Source organism: Nelumbo nucifera, chromosome 2 (genome assembly GCF_055504915.1).
Source record: "Nelumbo nucifera cultivar China Antique chromosome 2, China Antique-T2T, whole genome shotgun sequence".
Taxonomy (NCBI): Eukaryota; Viridiplantae; Streptophyta; class Magnoliopsida; order Proteales; family Nelumbonaceae; genus Nelumbo; species Nelumbo nucifera.
Window position 1 is genome coordinate 22,978,386 of NC_142650.1, and position 21,105 is coordinate 22,999,490.

The 21,105-nt window shown below is 39.1% G+C and overlaps 1 protein-coding gene across 1 annotated transcript; it reads left to right on the forward strand.

The window, feature by feature from the left end:
• Nucleotides 1–4,731: 4,731 nt before the first annotated feature.
• LOC104595225 (aldehyde dehydrogenase family 2 member C4-like) lies at nt 4,732–11,827 on the forward strand. The gene is made up of 9 exons (XM_010255845.3): nt 4,732–4,918; nt 6,492–6,634; nt 8,743–9,126; nt 9,270–9,359; nt 9,448–9,621; nt 9,712–9,849; nt 10,752–10,889; nt 11,039–11,100; nt 11,453–11,827. The coding sequence occupies exons 1-9, from the start codon at nt 4,816–4,818 to the stop codon at nt 11,724–11,726; spliced, it is 1,506 nt and encodes a 501-aa protein (XP_010254147.1). The 5' UTR covers nt 4,732–4,815; the 3' UTR covers nt 11,727–11,827.
• The last annotated feature ends 9,278 nt before the right edge of the window (nt 11,828–21,105 follow it).

The following is a 21,105-nucleotide window of genomic DNA, read 5'->3' on the forward strand; positions in this document are numbered from 1 at the left end:
ACCAACACTGGGCTCAGGTACCATAAATTTTCGAAAGACCAGGTCGCCAACGCAGAGGTTCCGCTTCTTGACCCTGGCGTTATAGTACCGAGCTACTCTTTGCTGGTAAGCTGCGGTCCTGATGTATACGAGGTCCCTTACCTCGTCGAGTAGGTCGAGGTTGGTATGTAGATCATCTTCATTTGCCTTGTCATCATATGCTTCTAGTCGTAGCGAGGGAACCTCGATTTCAGCTGGGATGACTGCCTTAGTGCCGTAGGTGAGGTTGAAGGGAGTCTCTCCTATGACAGTCTTATCTGTGGTTCGGTAAGTCCATAGAACACTGGGTAGCACGTCTGCCCATAGTCCTTTAGCTCGGTCTAACCGTGCCTTCAGTCCGCGGAGGATAGCTTTGTTTGTGACTTATGCTTGACCGTTTGCTTGAGGGTGTGTGGCCGAAGTGAAGTTCTGTCAGATCCCCATGTCTTGGCACCAGTTCTGGAATTTGATGTCCTCGAACTGCTTACCGTTATCCAAAATCAATACCCGAGGTAACTCGAAGCGACACACTTTGTTCTTCCAAAAGAAGTTTTGAACGTTTCGGGTTGTGATCGTTACAAGAGGTTCGGCTTCTACCCACTTGGTGAAATAATCCACTACTACCACTAAAAACTTCCTCTGGCCTGTTGCTGGTGGAAATGGTCCAAGTATATCGATGCCCCATTGCGCGAAAGGCCACGAACTGGTGAGATACTTGAGATCGGCAGCGAGTTGATGGTGGATATTGACTTGCTTCTGGCACTTGTCACACTTTCTGACGAGCTCAATAGCGTCTGCTTTCAATGTTGTCCAGTAGTATCCTTGTCGTAGTGCTTTTTGGGCGAGTGCCCTGCCCCCCAAGTGTCCGCCGCACAAACACTCATGAGTGTCGCGGAGTACGAGCTCAGCTTCGGAAGGTCGCAAGTAGCGCAAGTAGGGGAGCGTGTAGGATCTTCGGTACTGTTCGTCTATCATGACGTATTTGGCTGCTTGATGCTCTACCCTTTTGGTGGCATTGCGATCTGCAGGGAGGGTCCCATGTAACTGGAAGCTCGTGAGCGGGTCAATCCAGCTCGGCTCTGCTTGAACGACAGGAGCGACCTCCTTTGCCCCCCCCGAGAATGCTAGGCCAAGGTAGGTTCTCTATGTACACGGTTCTCATGGTGTTATCATTGGTGCTGGCTAACCGGGACAGGGCGTCGGCCTCAACGTTCTCAGACCACGGGACTTGCCTGATGAAGTGTGACTGGAAGTTGGGCATAGCCTCTTTTACTTTGGCTAAGTAGGCAATCATAGTCGATTCGCGAGCTTCGTAATCTCCTATGACCTGATTGACCACGAGCTGGGAATCGCTGCAGATGATAATGTGCTTGGCTTTCATTTCTTTGGCTAGAGATAGCCCGGCTATCAATGCTTCGTACTCTGCTTCATTATTGGTTGCCGCGAACTCAGAGCATAGTGCGTACTCCAGTTTCGTGCCACTTGGGCCGTGCAGAACTATTCCGGCTCCGCTGCCCTACTGGTTCGAGGAGCCATCTACGTGAAGGATCCAGGGCTGCTCATCCTAGTTCGCGCTTGGCCTAACTAGGAGAGATGCCGCACTGGATGCTACCTCACGGTGCTCGAACTCAACCGGCCTGGGAGCTCCAGGCTCGCCCGAACTGGGGGCCTCGTGCTCAACCGGCCTGGGGACTTCGGAGCTGAAAGTGCACTCCGCGATGAAGTCTGCTAAGGCTTGGGCCTTGATAGCAGTTCGTGGCTTGTATTGAAGGTCGTACTCTTTGAGCCCAACGGCCCACTTCGCCAGTCGACCAGAGACCTCGGACTTGAGTAGGACTTGCCTCAGAGGTTTGTTGGTGAGGACGATAATAGTATGATCTTGAAAGTACGGACGAAGCTTTCGGGCTGCAATAACTAGTGCATACGCCAGTTTTTCTATCTTTGGATATCTCATTTCTGCTCCTTGCAACACTTTACTAACATAGTAGATAGGTCGTTGGACCCGATCTACTTCTTTTATTAGTACCGAGCTGACCACTTCATCACTTGCCGAGAGGTACAAATCTAAAACATCGCCCTCTTCGGGCCGGGTTAAGACTGGTATGCCAGCAAGGTACTTTTTGAGCTCGTCAAACGCGAGCTGACAATCTTGGGTCCATTCAAACCCTTTGCTTTTAATTGCTTTAAAGAAAGGTAGGCAACGATCTGCTGACTTGGACATGAAGCTGCTTAGGGCGGCTGTTCGGCCATTCAACCTCTGAACCTCCTTCATTTTTCGGGGTGGTCTCATATCTAAGATGACCTTTATTTTGTCCGGGTTGGCTTCAATGCCGTGCCGGTTTACGATGTATCCCAGAAATTTACCCGAGGTGACACCAAAGACACTTATTCGGGTTTAGCTTCATATTGAATCTACGCAGCATTTCAAAAACTAAATTCAAGTCTTGTATTAAATCACATGAGAAATGGGTTTTGACGACCATGTCGTCTACATAACATTCTACTTTTTGGCCAATCAATGGCTTAAACAATTTGTTTACAAGTCTTTGAAAGGTCGCCCCGGCATTTTTTAGCCCAAAGGGCATGACCTTGTAGCAGTATAGGCCAAGCTCGGTTATGAAGGCAATCTTTTCTTCATCTACCAAGTCCATCCTGATCTGGTTGTAGCCCGAATAAGCGTCTAGAAACCTCAGCAACTCGTGCCCCAAGGTCGCGTTCACCAGACGGTCTGGGTCTTCCGCAGACCATGCAAAAACATCTAAATTTTCAAGTAAAAAGCGTACCAGTTTAGATCGTAGAGGCTCCTCAATAGAATCACCGATCTGAAGAGTTTGGGTTGGGTCTTTCGTCGAGGCTGGGATGGAGACGGTCTCTTCTGTGGGCACAACTCACTCCTTGCTCTGCTCTGTAGGTCGCTCCAGCTCGAGGTCATCATCCTTCTTGGCTTTCCCTTTAAGGGCGACAACTTAGCACTTGCGAGACTCAAGCTGGTCACCTCGTGCTTTCCCGATTCCGAAGTTTGTGGGGAACTTCATGGCCAAGTAGTAGGTAGACACCGCAGCCTGTAAGGTATGGGTAATTGGCCGACCTACCATGGCCAAGTAGTAGGTAGACACCACAACCACTAAGAAATCGTGGTTGAGCCTCACTATGCTAGGCCAAGCGCCGACCTCCACGGGTACTGTAATCCTTCCTTCCCAAGGGCCTGACTTCCTCTCCGCTGAAGCCTACTAGGGGAGTGTTCGCGGGCTTTAGGTCGCTTTCCTGGAGCTGCAGTTAGTCGAAGGCTGCTTTGAAGAGGATGTCCGTCGAGCTGCCTGAGTTGACGAGGACGCGCCTGACTTCGAAGTCGTTGATCTTCACATTTATGATGAGTGCACCATCATGGGGGTAGTGAACCCTGCACGCGTCATCTTCTGTGAAGTAGATGGGGTCTTCCAACCTTGGCCGCTTTGGGGGGTTCTGCTCTTCCCTGGCGGCTTTGCGAGCTCCAACTGAGGTACAACCCGCCACAATCGAGCCTCGAACTATGACGTGGATGGTCCCCCGAACTGGTCTCTCTTCGGGGGCTGCTTCTGCGGCTGTTCCGCTTGTCTGCTGGACTCGGGAGCATCTCTACTCTACTCCCCTTGCTGACCTGCTTTATTATTATTTTTATTATTACTTTGTACAAAATTTCGCAAATATCCACGACAGATGAGTTCTTCTATCTCATCGCAGAGATTTTTACAACTTTCGGTGCTATGACCATGATCTTTATGAAAGCTACAGTACGGATTTTTATTTCTAACATTAGGGTTCGCCTTCAGTCGAGGTGGCCACTTCACGTACGGAAAGTCCTTGATTGCCATGAGGATCTCGGCCCGTTTCGCGTTGAGGGGTGTATAGTCCTTTTCTACTGCTAGAGCTCGGAAAGGCTGATTTGGCTTTGCCCCTCGAGCTTGGTCCTTCTTCTTCCTGTTGTCTCCCTGAGATGGGGTCTCTAGTTCCCTCTTCCTTTTCTCAAGGGCCTGCTCGCCCTTCTGGTAGATTTCCTCCTCTATCCCTATGAACCGGTTTGCGAGCTTGAGGAACTTAGTCACGGTCTTGGGTTGATTGGCAACTACGTGCCACTTGAAATCTTTGTGGGTGATACCTCACTTGGCTGCGGTGAGGCGAACTGCAGGATCCAGGTCGGGTATTTGTAAACAAGCGTCGTTGAACCGCTTGATGTAACTCCGAATGGACTCCCTTTCCTTTTGAACTATGCCGAAAAGGCTTTCCTGAGTTCTCGGGCACCTTTTACTCACAGAGAGCTCCTCAACTCTAGAAGTCTAGAACCCGTATTCGCTTTATCGGGCTTGGATCCTATAAAGTCCATACCTTAAAAGGAAGATCGAATCAAATTTTACGGATCTCATTATATGGATCCACTCTAATGCATGGATGGATGGACATGAGTTGACTTTACACTGAGCACATGGAAAGCGTTGGGATCTGCTGCGAACAAGTGTGTGAATCAAGCTCCACAAAACCAATCACGGATGAACACGCCAGGGGTGGACCCTATGGTTATGGAGCTCAGATCTATGTCCACAAAACTGTTCCCACATCAACCAGCAAGACACTACAGCCGCGCATTGGGAACATCTCCTTCTCATCCCAATACACGACGGTAGTATCCTGTCATTCGTGGAGCACCTCTCTGAGTCTCTGCCCCTATAAAGTAGTGACTCCACTGCGTTAAACAACAAAACGGGGAATTCGACTCGGCGGCTCTTCTTCCTTAGAGTAGGTCCGAAGGAGAGACAGAGAAGGATGACGATCCAGAGCAACGGCCACTCGGAGAATCCCATCAAGATCCCGAAAATCAAGTTCACGAAGCTGTTCATCAACGGGGAATTCGTCGACTCCATTTCAGGTTCTCATTTCTTTCATTTCTTTACCTCTCCGCCGTTTATGTTTTACAAGTCTGTACATAGCTGATGCTTTTCGACTACTGAACTTGATTTTGCGATGTATATATGATTTCTATTATGATTGTTTAACTTTTGGTATCTTTCCGAAATATTGGAGATTAGCTTTTTATTTATTTATTTTTTTATTGCGAGATATGTTTAAAGCTACGATAATCATCATTAAATCGCAAATCACTATTTCTGTTCTTAACTTTGATGATTATCGTAGCTCCTCTTTCTTGTTAATTGTTAAATAATGAAGTAATTATGTTTTCTGGCAATAAATTAAGACCATGGAGTACAAATGCAAATATGTACAATGTAAATACATAGAAAATAGGGATTTTTGTATTTATACTCCTTCCAAACTGAGCCTATTTTCCGAGATGTGGAATTACCTTTCATCCTCCCGTAAGGTAGAACCCTTTTTCAGAGAGAAGGTCCTTTGGCTTGCCATAGAGTGAGCCGAAAAGAAGAAGAAAGCTGAAGTATTTCAGTGTGAAATAATTTTCGTCCATACGACGTCAAAATCGATCGGAACCGAAAGAAATCGAATTTTCTTGAATGTAGGAATCACCTCTGGAGCCAGGCGCCCACTCAGTGCCTGTTCTAATTCTTCCGATGAAAACAAAAATTTCATTAAAGCTGACTCAATAGTTAGATTAAGGTGGACTCAAGGGGAACAGGGTTGGCAGGGTGGAGAATGGGGACAATTACCCTCTACAGAGTATAGAGTCTACAGACTACAGAGGTAGGGTGCACGTTAGGTTCGGGTTCGGCGGATTTGATCCTGCGCCTCCGTATTCGGACTTCGGAGGGATGCTGAGTTACCAACTCAGCTACTGGATCATCGGCTAACGAAAGCGAACTCGACATCGACGACAGAGTACCGGCTCGGTTCCGAACCGGTCCTAACAGAGAGTCAGAGCTCTCTTTCGTTGAACAGTGGAGATAGCTTGGTCAATGGTCAATAGACTCAATAATTTGCCACACCTAGACCTGGCAATCGGGTTGTGTGAGTCGGATTCGGGTTGAGTCATGGTATTTCGGGTTGGGTTGTCAAATAGACCCTAATCCTAAATGTTCATATTAGGGTTGATTCATGGGTCAACTCGGATCATCCTAAAAAATAATTAAAATTTTAAAAGGTAAAAAAAAATAAAATTTTAAATGTAAAATAAAAACCTGAATATTTAATAATTTAAAGAATAAACAATAAAAAGTAAAGATTAAATAAAAAAAATTAAAGAATAAATGCATAAATAATCTCAATTAGACTTGACAATCTTGTCAACCTTAACGACCACGATGGTACATGATAGATGGATTCCCATCGAACGTTAGATGTGGGCCTTCCAGGCTCTACCAACTGTAGCGATTGAAATAAAATAACAGAAAACCGAGAATACATCCATACGGAACAAGTGGTGGGGACCATGGTAGAGTGGAAGGAAAATTTATTGCATCCATATATAATTTGTAAGTTAGTGTGATGAATGATGATGTTTGGTTTGTCATGTTGTGATGAATAAACAGGAAAAACGTTTGAGACGATTGATCCGCGAAACGGCGAAGTAATAGCTCGGGTTGCAGAAGGAGACAAAGCAGACGTGGACCTGGCGGTCAAGGTTGCCAGAGAAGCTTTCGACCAAGGACAATGGCCTCGAATGACTGGCTTCGTGAGTGCTTTTCTGTTCCTTTATTTGTTCTGACTTCTGATGGTTCAGGCCACTACTTGGCCTTGACCTTATAGAGGGAACTGATCCAATAGAATAGACCTGAGTCTTCGGTCTTCACACTTCACCATGCTAAAACCGTTGGATTGCAATCTTTGAGGTTTAAAGTATCATAGATTTTCCCTTGTTGAAAAAACAGGCGCGCCAGCTAACTAGACCCTTCCCTTCCCGCGGAATTGCGGAGCTTTTATTTGTTAGACAGCAAATCCGATTTCCTGCCCACTACTCTCTACCCACACGCTACCTGCCCAGAATTACAGCAATACATAGAAAAAAAAGTAGGAAATCTCAAATTTTAAAATTGAACAATTCAATATCTCAATGGGTATATAGGACCCCAACTTTTTTTGAATAAAAGAGAAAATAATTTAGGATTGTTAATCTTTTTGTTAATATTTAGATCTTTTATAAAGAAAATAAAAATTAGATGACACTCAAAGAGTATTTGTCTTTTTCAAATACCATTTAACAACTGATTAACAGTGGGCACTCGGTTGATACATTTTGAAAGTTCATGTACTGAATTATAATATTTTAAAGTATGGGGACCAAAGTGGCATTAGGCCTAAAGTATCAGAAATTTTCCCTAAATATAAAACAACATTTAAATGATTCAAAAATTATGGCCTTTAGATTGCTTTTCACGTTGGAAAAGCAAAATCCAGTCAAAAAAACCGTTGGATGAAAAACAACCTTTAAATGGACTTTTTGCATAAAAAAGGACAATTGAAAAAATAAGAAAAAAAGGAGAAAAAACCATTTAATTTTTTCAAACTAGTGTGACCAACCAATCTCTAAAATAAGTGCTTTCTTTCAAAAAGTTGGGCAGGCTGGGCTGGGTTTAAGCTTAACCTAGGCTGGACTTGCTCTGTTAAGCCCAAAATGAGCAAGTTCAAGGACAAGCCTGATCTGTCCAACGTGAGTCCTTGTGGGGCCCCGCCCTACCTCGCCCCGAATGGGTGAGCTTTCCCTGATCTTAAACAGGGAAGGGGCGGGGATGGGGAGAATATTTTTGCCCCGAAATGGGGATGGGGCGGGAGCAAGGTTCAAAATATCGACATAGGGGGGGCGTATCGGCCTGTACCGGTATTATTTTATTTTTGTTTTTGGATCTGGTTCAGAGGGGCCGGTCTACCCCCTAAACCACTCGTTGACTTCAAACACCCCCTCTAGGGGTATTGGGAAGACTCCGATACAATACGTATCACCCGATATGTGATGATATTTTGAACCTTGGGCGGGAGCATGGTTTGCATATAATTCCTCAAACCCGATGGTAAATTAATAAAATATCCCTAGATTTAATATTAATTTTTAAAATATCTCTAAGTTTTTTTTCCAAATTCTTAAAGTCTGTTTTTTGGATAACAATTCTTATTTGTAAAATATTTCTAACAATTCTTAAAATCCGAGGATCCCATTCCATTTCTAATGTACTCCCAAATTTCATAATTCAATTTTTAAAATACTCCCAAATTCTCATAATCCATTTTTGTAAAATATCCACCAATTAGATTATTTTTAGGTGGTTGCCTCGTGGCGGGAAAAATTCAAGGATTCCCTGTCATAGACGGGGAGTGGGTGCCCCACCCCAAACCTGCTGTCATCGAGGATGGGGCATAGCATCTTGACTATGGAGCGGAATTTGATGCACTTGGATTGGGTTTGGGCTCGGGTTAAGTTCTAAGTTGGGCTCAGGTTGGGTTTGGGTTTGGACTCGGGCTATGTATGTATGTAATATAGTTGGGTTGGGGTCAGGCTGCCTAAGAGCAAAGCTCATGTCCAACTCTAAAAATAAAAATTCCAAAATTTTGGACCCAGGTCCATCGTAAGAATTGAAAATCCAAGCCTAGCCGATGTAAAATTGTGGGCTGGGCTCAGGCTGGTTCCGCTAAGTTGCACCCCTAAAAAGTGGCTTTTTTCAAAAAACCCGTTTAGGCCAAGAAGCAATCCCAAACACGGTCTTGTTACCAGTGCCGATCTCATGACACATGGTGATTAGCTTAATTTTGTCAATGATCTCTGCTTATTTTTTTTTTCTCTATGACCAGGAAAGGGGAAGGATAATGATGAAATTTGCAGACTTAATAGATGAAAGTATAGAAGAATTGGCTGCCATTGATGCCATAGATGCTGGGAAGTTGTTTACTTCAGGGAAGGCCGTAGACATCCCATCAGTAGCAAATATGATTCGTTATTATGCAGGCGCCGCAGATAAAATCCATGGTCAGATGTTGAAGATGTCAAGGCCGTTTCAAGCCTACACACTGCGTGAGCCCATTGGTGTTGTAGGTCATATCATCCCATGGAACTTTCCCTCTACCATGTTCTTCATGAAGGTTGCCCCTGCCTTGGCGGCCGGGTGCACTATGATAGTCAAGCCTGCCGAACAGACACCACTTTCAGCTTTGTACTATGCCCATCTTGCTAAGCTGGTAGACTTCAACTTACAATGCCTATTTGTCAGTGATTGATTAATATAAAATAAACATAACTGGGTGCTAGTTTTCTTACTACATGAATTATTTTTCAAATAACCCATCTAATGTTCTTTCTTTTCTCTTCCTCCAACTCTCAGGCAGGAATACCCGATGGAGTACTCAATGTTGTTACTGGATATGGCTCCACGGCTGGTGCTGCCATTAGTTCTCATATGGACATTGATATGGTAATCCCTATTTCATTATGTAAATAGTATGGACATCGATATCCAACTAACAATCCCTATTTAACTTGCCGTTTTTATCACTTGTCAGGTTAGTTTTACAGGGTCCACAGAAGTTGGACGGTTAGTTATGCAGGCTGCGGCACAAAGCAATTTAAAGCCTGTTTCACTTGAACTGGGTGGGAAATCTCCACTTATAATTTTTAATGATGCTGATGTGGACTCAGCTGTTAATCTTGCTCTCCTCGGCATTCTTTATAACAAGGCAAAGTTTTTTTCTTTTTTTTTTTTTACTTATTTACAATTGTTTTATTTAGTTTGGTAGTGTAACTCTGATAATTGGATTGAAATTCAGGGAGAAATTTGTGTAGCGGGTTCTCGTGTTTATGTTCAGGAAGGGATTTATGATGAATTTGTGAGGAAGGCAGCAGCAAAGGCAAAAACTTGGGTGGTTGGGGATCCATTTGATCCTCGTTCTCAGCAGGGACCTCAGGTAAATTTGTTGTTGTTTCCCATTTATTTAATTACTTTCCAATGAACGTTTATACCATGAGCATCTGTCCTCATCAAACATGCCCTTTATATCTGAAAATTCCCTAAATAGCAATGTAAATGTAAAGCTATATCATGAGAATAATTTCTTCCCAGTAGGGTAAAACAATGTTGCAAGAAGACCTTTAGAAGTGATGATAGAATTTTGTTTTGCTAGTCTATCATATGAAAAATATATTCAAATAGATCCATAACAAACAGTATATGCTCTCATCCTTCCAACAAACTGGAGGGATCAATGACAAGGACCCTGCTCTAGCTTCTTTTTTTTTTTTTTTTTATTATGCTACTATTTCCAGATCAATGCTAAAACAGCCCTGGTTCATTAGATGTTAACTCTCAAGATGTAGGTGTCAGTTGAGTTAAGATCATTGTAATCTGAGTATTGTGCAAAGCTCTGCTGAGAAAATGTACTTGCAATAATGGAACCCATTCCATTATTTGCCTCTTCTGCTAAAGTGAACCCTGCTATCCACGTTATGTTGATAATACATGGAGGAAGTGAAGAATCCTCCAACAGGGCTTTAACAACAACTTGAGCATCCCCTTAGACAAACACATGATGAAGATGGAGAGAAACAGCCAATTTAAGAGCCTCCAGTAGTGATAAAGCATCCGCCTCCAAAGGAGAAAACACCTCGAGCCACTACAAAGGAGACAGCATAGTCTCTGATAATAGTGAGCTGGTTTTAACATAATGGCTAGCCAATTCAGTTTATTTCTTCTCTGTTCCCCATTATCGCTGTGAAATATTGAATCCCATGAATCAATGATGAATGTGGTTAGCAATATTGATGAGGTAGTGCCAAAAATTCAGCGTGTATAATTTCCTCTTTGGTGCAGGTTGATAAGACACAATTTGATAAAATCCTTTCCTATATTGAGCATGGCAAGAGGGAGGGAGCCACCTTGTTGACTGGCGGTAAACCCTGCTGTGAGAAGGGCTACTATATTGAGCCCACAATCTTCACAGACGTCAAGGTACACCATCTCGGCTCTCACATGTGTATAGTAATGTTATTCATTATGACTTTTGTATTCCATCATTCCATTGTTTGCAAAGTGAGATCCTAAAAGAAAATTTAACAACAATGGGTTTTTTCTTTTGTCATTTTGAATGACATTGCCAGGAGGATATGCTGGTAGTAAAGGATGAAATATTTGGACCTGTGATGTCTCTCATGAAGTTCGAGTAAGTTTAATTTTCTCGATCCAATTGAAGAATTTGCATAAATATCTTAGAATAAGAACCTATGGGGGCCATTACTGGTGTAATGTTAAAACCTTGGGCTGCCAAGCGGGAGAACATGGGTTTGAGTCTAACCGAAAAGCAGCCCCATCCAATCCACCCCCTCCCAAGACCCCAGATAACACTGGGTAATGGCCTTTTCTTTCTTTAATCTTAGAATTAGAGAATATGCTTTACAATGAATATCTTCTATTCAATTTCCCATTCTTCAGAAAGCATATATAGAAAATCTTTGTTGGTCAGGTAGTAACATAATACTGGATTAACTCTTCTGATATGCATTGTAATATTTTAGGAGTGTTGAGGAAGCAATTGAGAGAGCCAACAACACAAGATATGGCCTGGCGGCAGGAATTGTGACCAAGGACTTGAATCTGGCCAACAGGGTCTCAAGATCGATTCGTGCTGGCATCATTTGGATCAATTGCTACTTTGCCTTTGACAATGATTGTCCTTATGGTGGGTATAAGATGAGTGGGTTTGGAAGGGACAACGGATTAAACAGCCTTGACAAGTATCTCCAAGTGAAGTCTGTTGTAACCCCCATCCATAATTCTCCATGGCTCTAAATCTGTACTTCTATGAAATATTAATTAAAGCTAGATGAATAAAAAAAATTGTAAGTGCCATTTACAGGAAATGAATCAAATCTTTGTGTCTTGTCACTTTACTATGCTAAAGCCAAAGTTGTGTGACGCTCTTCTTGTTCCACAAACAGCAAGCCTCACTACTCTATTAAGACTTGAGTATAAGGTTAACTCAAGTCGACAATTCTCAATGGATTTATAGCTAAGGAAAATCAAAACCATACAAGCACACTGGGGATAAAAAGGCACTAGAAAAGGAAACTTGCTTTATTGCATAATGTTAATGTTTGGATAGAGTGCAATCATAAAAATGTGGTGGTGGCCACTCCCATGTTTGGGGCCTTTCACCTCCATACAAGATCACCTCCTTATGGATGGCAATTTCAGGATTTTACTATATTCATGTAGGTATATGGAATTAAGCAAACCCAACCCTCCCCACTGCATAAAATTACCTCTCTAAGTATTTATAATTGAATTGTTGGTTTTAGTGTATATAAACTTAATTTTGTTCTGGATTTTACTTTATTCTCCTTCATGTCTTAATTTGCTTCATTTGTATTGCAATCAAACAAAATAAGCTAAAATTTAAAACCAAAATAGGTCAGAATTTATATTCAAATCATTTGTACTGTCATAGTTTTGCATCAGTACAAATTTATTTGCATTGCAACCAAATACAGCCTTAAAAACAAAACAAACACATTTAGCATACTTTTTACTTGTTTTCAGGTTCGAAAATGCTTAAAACACAATTTTTGAAATCAAACAAAGTCTCAACATAATATGCATAGAACGTAACCGAACTATGGTTTTGTACATGTCAGAGACCGGAAGGCTTTGATGCCAACTGTAAATGCTCAAAATTGACAAGAAACTTGCCTATAACATGTAGAAAACACAAAAGTAAATTATAGGAGGGAGATGGGACTTACCTTCCATCACATATAATTTATAAGAAGCATGAAAGTCTTAACGGTTCACGTTGGACGAGGCAACATATTTTGAATCATCATTGACAAGTGCATTATAGTGTAATAGAAACTAATTCAATTTGCTTAGAAGCTTATGAGGATGCGGTTTGATATCCTAGAGGTGTTGATCATTTCTTGCATATATATATATATATATATATATATATATATATATGGACTAATTATTTTTCAAATGTCTTTAGGTTAAAATCCAAACATGAGTGCCTTATTTTTGCTCTCATGGCGAAACAAAAGCACTCACATCGTGGAATGCCCCCTAAATTGTAGATTTGACTCCATTTGCTAATGCTTTCAAAAGGTGACAATTAGCTTAGTTGATAAGGCCCTGGTTAGGGGGTGGGGGCTCATTTTGTAATCAAACCGGTAGTATCAGTTTTTGGAAAACTGGTAACCGAAATCTATCAATTAGTTGTCGGTTTTTCTGTTTTTTAATTTTTACAATATTTATTATAAATATATAATGAAAAATTATAAAAGTATAAAATATTACATTTTAAATAATAAATAATATATCACATATTATATATATATATTTATATATAATGTATAGTTATTAATTTATAATATATAAAAATATATAATATACATAAATATATATAAAATATATAGAAATATATGTATACCGGTCGGTTGGATTAACCGCTGGTTTTTTTGGTTCGATTTTTTTGGTTTTTTTTGCTCACCCCTAGCCCTGGCTGGTTGTAGTTAAGGGTGTCAATGAACCAGTTTCGGGTTGGACCCCGTCCAACTGAAAGGTGTTATTGGACAGAACGGATTGGTCCAAATATAAATGGTCCATATATATTTATATTACAAACTAAAATTGGACAGAACCGTTGATCGAAAGGGGTCCAATTCTCACTTGGAGATTTCAAAAATTTGTTCGAAGAGCTTATGAAACCATTTGGAGATTTCAGAAGTTTGTTAGGGTTCCATTGCTCCCTTCGGCAATTGAACGAACAACCGCTCAAGTTTTTCTCTCCGGCGATATTTCCCCAGCTCTAGTGGTATTCACGGTGGTATACTCCTCCCTGCCCGTTGTTGAATATGTATGTATGTATGTTTATGTATGTCAATTAATATTTTTTTAAAATATGGTTGAATATGTTTGAATATATCTGGATTCATTTCAATAGGATTATGAATTGTAACTATTTTACTTTTAATTTTTTAAAATAAAAATAAAAATAAAAATAGAAATAAAATGAATTTAACATTATAAAATAAAAAAAAATCACGGGCAATGGGGATCCCCGCCTGCAGGATGGAGAGAACCTTATCTTCATTGGTAGGGATTTTTGTGGGGACAAGAGTGGCGAGTGGGTGGTGGTTCCTTCAAGGCCAATCAAAGCCAGTTCTCTAGGTCAATTCAGGTAAGGTATATCCCTAGACCCTAGGTATGGCTTGAGTGGGTGTTGGTTCCAAGAATTTGCAACGTACCCTACTCAAAAACTGATTAAAACTGACCTTGCCAAGGCTGGTTTGAGGTAAGTTTCATCCAATTCTAGGTAGAACCAACCCATTTGCTCACCCCTAGGTATTACTTGACATATATTAAAGGAGACTCGTGGGTTGGGAAGAGAGTAGGGTGCACATGAGGTCTGCTGACCTTACCATGGAAAGCCAACAGTTACGTGAATTTTATCCTGCTCCTCCTCTTTAGAGGAATCCAAGTGACAATTCAAACTTCGGGGTCAGCAACTATTTTCCAAATTCACATCATGGTTTTTTCTAGCAGAGTAGCACAATCACTATACACAAACCAAATGAGAACATACATAAGTTTTATATAAAGAAATTTTATAATAAATATTAAAATAGAGAAATTATTTTTAACTCCTTTTAAAATACACAGAATCCCTCTTTGAGACCAACTACATATCTAAGTATGAAGTGGTTGAACTAAATGACTTATTATTTTGTTTTTTAGTGAAAAAGTTATTTGGGAGGTTGTGAGGGCTACGAAGCTGAAATTGAATTGAGAGGAAGGAAGAAGAAGAAGAGAAAGAGCGTAGGGCATGTTTTGAAAATTTAATGAACTGTTAAGGACACACTTCTGTTCTTTTATGTTTTACTTATTCAACTTAAGCTTTGAAAGGTCAACAAAGTATATATAAATAAAATTTAAAACAAAAATATTAAATAATTTTTTCAAACCTCACGATATATATTGTTAAACTATATCAACCGTTATTAACGGCCCTATTAGAAGCCCTAGGATATGATTTTCTAAATCCCTTGAAAAACTAAAATAGGTTTTTATTTTGGGGATGGGATTTGATGATCCATCAATGTAATAGGTCCTAAAGCTAAAATTCTTTGGGTTGGATTTTTTTATTTGTCCTATGACTTGGGGAAAGTAAATTAGATTTGTCCTATGATTTGATTGTGATTAAAGTAGGAAGCAACATGCTTTTGGATTAATGAGATGGGATCCACAATATTTCAGTCCATTTTATTGATTTTTTGACAGTTCAGGAGGCCTAGAAACCAAGCAACATGTTTGAAGGAGAAGTCTTCCTGCTTGAGAATTTCGATTGAGGAGAAGATATGGTGTCAGTTGCTACTGCTATTATTAGAGAGGTTAGCCTGTCCTTATTTAAAGATAGACTATTAATTGGGCTGTGTTTGGTTGCATTGCCATTTGCATGAGAGTGCAAATGTAAAATTTTTTGTTTAATTTTGTTTTGGATTTTATTTTATTTTGCTTTAGGTCTTAATTTATTTCATTTGTATCGTAATCAAACAAAATAAGCTAAAATTTGAAACAAAAATAAGTCAAAATTTTCATTCAAATCATTTGCACATTGCACTGCCATGATTTTACATATGTGCAAATTTATTTACATTGTAACCAAACAGCCTTAGGATTTTTTTCAAGTATTTCAACTTTTGCATGCATCATCATCATTATTAAGGCTGCATTTGGTTGCAATGCAAACGCAAATGTGTACACTTTACCCTTTTTTTGGTTCATGAATGAAAACAAAGTTCACATTAGAAATCATTTTTGCACTCATCTTGTTTGTTTGAAATCGGTGCAAAGTGTGGGTCCATCATTAAATGCTCCAACTATCTTTATGCTTAGACTTGGCAATTGGTTTGGGAGGGTCGGGTTCGGGTTGGGTCAAAGTGCTTTGTGTTGATTTCGGGTCGGGTTGGATTGTCAAATGTTAGACCCTAACCCTAAATATTCGGGTTAGGGTTGACCCATGGGTCAATTCGGGTCATCCCAAAAAATAATTGAAATTTAAAAAAATAAAAAATATAAATGAAAAATGTCAAAATTAAAAGAATTAACCTTAAAATTCCAAATATAAAATAAAAAACTTGAACATTTAACAATTTAAAGAGTAAACAACAAAAAGTAAAGACTAAATAGAAAAAATTAAATAGTGGAAACTTCTAACAATGCATAAATAATCCCAATTAGACTTGACAATCGGGTCAACGGGTTGACCCATGACCCAACCCAACCCAACCCAGTTTTTTCGGGTTGGGTCAGGTCGGGTCATTTTCACATTCGGGTAGCAAATATGAGACCCTAACCTGTTTTTTTGGGTTGGGTTGGGTCGGGTTCACAGATTAGGTCAACTTTTTGCCAGATCTACTTATGCTCCAATGCCTTAACTTTTGGTCAAAAGTTAATTATCAAAAGAACACAAAATTATATTTAAAAAATAAGTATAATAATGTTCTCTTCTCAAAAAACAAAAGTGTCAGAAAATACATTTTTGATCTAATAATCATTACTTTTTTACATATTAAACAAACACTCACAAATATGAACCGAGATACATAAATACCTCGGTTTAGCATTTGTATCACAAACAAACGGAGCCTAAAAAAAAACTTTTAGACTGCGATTGGTTACAGTGCAAATTTTCATTGGGTGCAAAATTTATACCTACTGTAGTTTTGCTTTTATTTGTTTGTGATTATGATTTGCATTCTTAATTGATATAAAAATATATTATGCCTTTTTGTCTCTTTTGCACTTAGTGGCAGGTATAAATTTTGGCATCTTGCACCACTTTCCTCTTACCTCAATTCCTTTTTATATAAGTAAGTTATTCATCGTCTTGCATCCTACCTTACTCCAAGGCAGATAACCCTCCCCTACTTCTCTTTCATTTAAAATGGAACATATCACAAACAAATAAGAAATCAAAACTGAAGCAAAAGTACACTAGAGTTTATGCTTGGCCTTCTGCACTCTCATGCATTTACATCTGTGCAAATGAAACTTATTGAAAGATTTTCATGAAATGCGATGGGATTCTTTGCAAGCGAAAACTGTGAACACACCCTGCAAGTGTGGGAATCTTATCACATTTTAAGAACATCTTCCTATGAATTTAATATACATGTTCCCAAGGTGTGGCTGAATGATATAAAGTCCGAAGCCCAACCATGTAGGTGAGGGGTTTCCATGATTCTTTTTTATTTTTATTCAACACTAAAACTAATTTACATATATTGAACAATCTCATAATCCAAAAATATTGAAAGATATCACTTTGGCTTGAAAAAAAAAAAAAGAGGAGCAAAGAAAAAATATGTATTATATATTTTTTATTATATAAAATATTTTTTATTATATAAAGCATTAGCAAGTCGTACTCAGAATTGGGCAGGATTTTTTCAGAAAGTCCGAAATTGGACTGAAAAAAGTTGGGCATGAGCTATAACCTGCAGGCCTAAAATCTTGTCCAATAAAACTAACCAAAAATAGGCTGGGCCAATCAATGAATAAGTCAGAATTTGCTCCTCACAAAGCACACCTCACACCAACTTCACAACCCTATCCCACCGTGTATAGAGAACATCTCCGTATGAATAACAACACAAAGTAAGGAAAAAATTTCTGATGTCTGGCTGGGAGGCATTATGAGGTTGGTGTGAGTAATTGTATCTTGGGCTGTCTGGGAGAAGATTCTTACTCAATCTCAAACTCCCACTTGAACATTCTCTGTTCTAATGTCTAATTAACAATATATAATCATGCCATCCTTATGCTACTGTTACACTTATCTCTACCAGTTTCTTGTATTTTTTTTAATTCAAATCTTGTACACTGTAATGGCTCTAAACTAATCTTCATTCAGTACTAAAAAATGTTTTACAAAGATTCAACAAAGCCACCAGTAAAATAAACTACATCAATAAAGTTGAAAATTCTTCAAGGAATTCTGTGTATGTATTGTGTAAAAACGTCTTGACTACTTATATCCCTTTTATAGATTATGAAAATTGAAAAATCATTTTGTAAAGTTTCTAAGTCTTTATAAAGTGACTCTTTATATAATCATGAATTTGAATTAAATGAATGTGATGTCAGTTAACTACTTTAGTCGATGACCATTAAAGGTTTTGGTGAGAAAATTCAAATTTCAGAAAGCTACTTTTTAAAATCCAAAAAACTATATTGAGATTAAATCTCAACTGCTCCCCCAAAGTCTAAACCAAGAGCAACAATCATGTGCTGTAGTGGGTATTGGCGATTGATGTTTCTTTTTCTATGCATTAAAAAAAAAACTTGGAATTCTACACACACAATTACAACATCATGATGCAAGCAAGCTCCTCTCTATCCAAGCATGCCATGGGTCTTAAGTTCCGGGTCTACCAAAATACAAGATTCAATCTCCAAGGCCTATGCCTGCTCTAGTGTCATACTGTGGTGAAAGTCAATGTATTCAAACTACCATTGACCCAGATGGTCAGACCGTTCAGCCTGGGAACCATCTAGGTAATGGATTCTATTTTACCTTAAACTTGATTTCTGGTAAAAAATTGTTGAATTGGTCAATGATCCATTAATTCGGGTGGTCAAATCGTCGATCAGATTGACCCGTTCCATAATTTTGGTCGTTTTTTATTTTAATTAATTTTTAATTTTTTTTGTCAAAACAGATCATTCATTCGAACCGCATGATCAAACCATCTGCTGAAAACCAATGGCCAGAACGGTTCTAGTTTCCCAATTATTTTTAAAAACATCGGTGAAGGTTGCTGATTTGATTAATTAGACAGCCAGATCCTTGTAGATTAATGTACTAAGAAGTCTTTTCTTCAGACATTTAAATTAAGGCAATCCTTGAAATTCTGCTAATTGGTCAGAAATGTTAGAGGAGGCTGAAGTTTTTTAGATAAAAACTAGTGACAAAGAAATCAAACTTGTTTTTTAAAAAGTGCTTTTTAGGGGGTGTTCAACAAGATGATTGATTTTGTTTTTGTGATTTTGTAAATCAATCGTATTGTCAAACACCCCTTCAGTGTTTTTAAAATGGGCGTTTTGAAAAACTGGATATACCCCCACCCCTCATTTTCTAAGGTTGTTAAGAAAAAAGTCACTTTTTGAAGTGGGATTTTTGGATAATTTTCATTTTTTGTTCAAAATAGCTTTTTGCAAAACTAAAAAGATAAATGGAATTTTTTCTCCACTTTTTCATATGCAAAAACCCACTTTGAGCTTTTTCACTAAACGGTTTTTTGATTGGCTTTTGATTTATCCAATTTAAAAAACATGAAAAAAAAAATCAATTGAAGCAGTACTCCCAAAATCAGACTTTGATGACAGCAGATGAGAATGACAACCAACAAAGAAGAGAGGTTCCCAAATCCCAATTACCTTTCCACCTTGGAATTAAAAATTGACGTTGTATGAACACTTAATCAGTTACCTAAGAAATCGCTCCACCATACAATAAAGTTGAGTGAGGCCAAGCAACAAGTTCCGGTCCATGACTGGTCACATATTTTAATAATGCATGGTTGAGAATTCTTATGACGTCGTACGTGGCCAATAATCAACTCCAAAATTACAATGCAGCAGGTGTGGTCCCTCTGGAGTTGGGTGCTTGGGCCAACCGGCCTGACCCTGACCCCATTTCACCTATCAAAGAAAAGAAGAATTCAGATCGATGGAATGATAGAAGATGTGGCACGCAAAGCCATGTCACCGCGGTTCAATACTCTAACAAAAGCCGTTGCAGTGGGAACATCTCCTTTCTTATTTATGAGAGATATGCAACTGTAATGGCCTGTTGGGACAGTATTGAGAGCGTATATGTTAAAAGACTTCTTTACAAGATGGAATTACCTTGGTTTAGCATATATGGAAAATGAGGAATAATGTTACTTTTGAATAAAAGGTTCAATTTGGAAAGAGTATGGATATAAATATGTACGGTGCAAATATATATGGTTTTGCAGTGTACATATTTGTGCTCATACTCTTTCTAAACTGGAGTCGGGATCTGCTCCTCATACCTGTACAGCATGTACTAATCGCACATTAGGAATATTTTTATACTTGTATATTGTTATTCATGGAAGATGTTCCTAATACATGATAGGATATGGCTTTGAGGTCAATAGATATCAATTCTCCAAACTGAGCCAGAAGAAGAGAGCATGTAAAATAGGGCAGAGGTAGGGCTATGGTGAAAAAGAAGAAAGGTGAATGTGAAAAAGGATAAAGAAGTGGTGTAACTTTTCCCTTGGAGTACTTTTCATAGTGGATTTTTCTTCAGAACTCTACTATGGACGTAGACCACAGTGCCCAAGTGTATTGGTGTATCAGATCCTTGTACAAATATGTTAAGTGCACGCATCTCAAATATGTTTTGTGCAAATACAAAAAAAAAGCATTTCGTATTTGTGCTGAATATAACCAAAAGATTAAAAAATACTTATTCAAATGGCATACGAAAATGAAATAAAACAAAGATGAAAGAGAAACAAGAAAAAAAAATATCAGAGAGAGCATACAAATTTGTGTGATTAAGCTAATAGATTATGCTCACAAGTGAAGGAAGAGCAGAAATAAACTCTGGAGTGTTAGTAGAGAATACAAGGTTGAACAAATTCTCTCTCATAAAACCTCGAACTTCAATACAACCCAGTACTCTCTCAAAAACTCGCACTACCTTTTTGTGCAAGCCAAAAAGATGTGTATAAAAGAGAAAACCTCCTAACAACATAACACAATGAATTCAGGTCAGACCCATAAGCTGAAAAATGGATTGGATCTAGAATCAGAACATAAAACATGCCACAATAAGAACTCAATGCACAACACAACAATTTGTATTCACTCTTCCCAAATGGCGCCTTACTCTCCTTAAACTTTATTATATTTCAACTTCCATAATAAAATAAAGCTACTTATGCTGTTTTATTTATTATCATATTCTATTCAAACTCATCCAAAATTAAACTTGGAACATAAATAGAAGGATGAATTGAATGAAGACTTTTGGAAGATTTTGCCAGTCCAATGAGGAATAAGACTCATATGTAATCTACCCACACAGGGTAGGGCTTTCTTAATACTTTATTGGTAAATGTTGGAAAGTTTT

Coding starts and splice junctions, on each gene's coding strand:
- LOC104595225 (XM_010255845.3), top strand. CDS start 4,816: ATGACGATCCAGAGCAACGGCCACTCGGAGAATCCCATCAAGATCCCG. Junction 6,635..8,742: donor GGCCTCGAATGACTGGCTTC/GTGAGTGCTTTT, acceptor CTCTATGACCAG/GAAAGGGGAAGGATAATGAT. Junction 11,101..11,452: donor ATGTCTCTCATGAAGTTCGA/GTAAGTTTAATT, acceptor GTAATATTTTAG/GAGTGTTGAGGAAGCAATTG.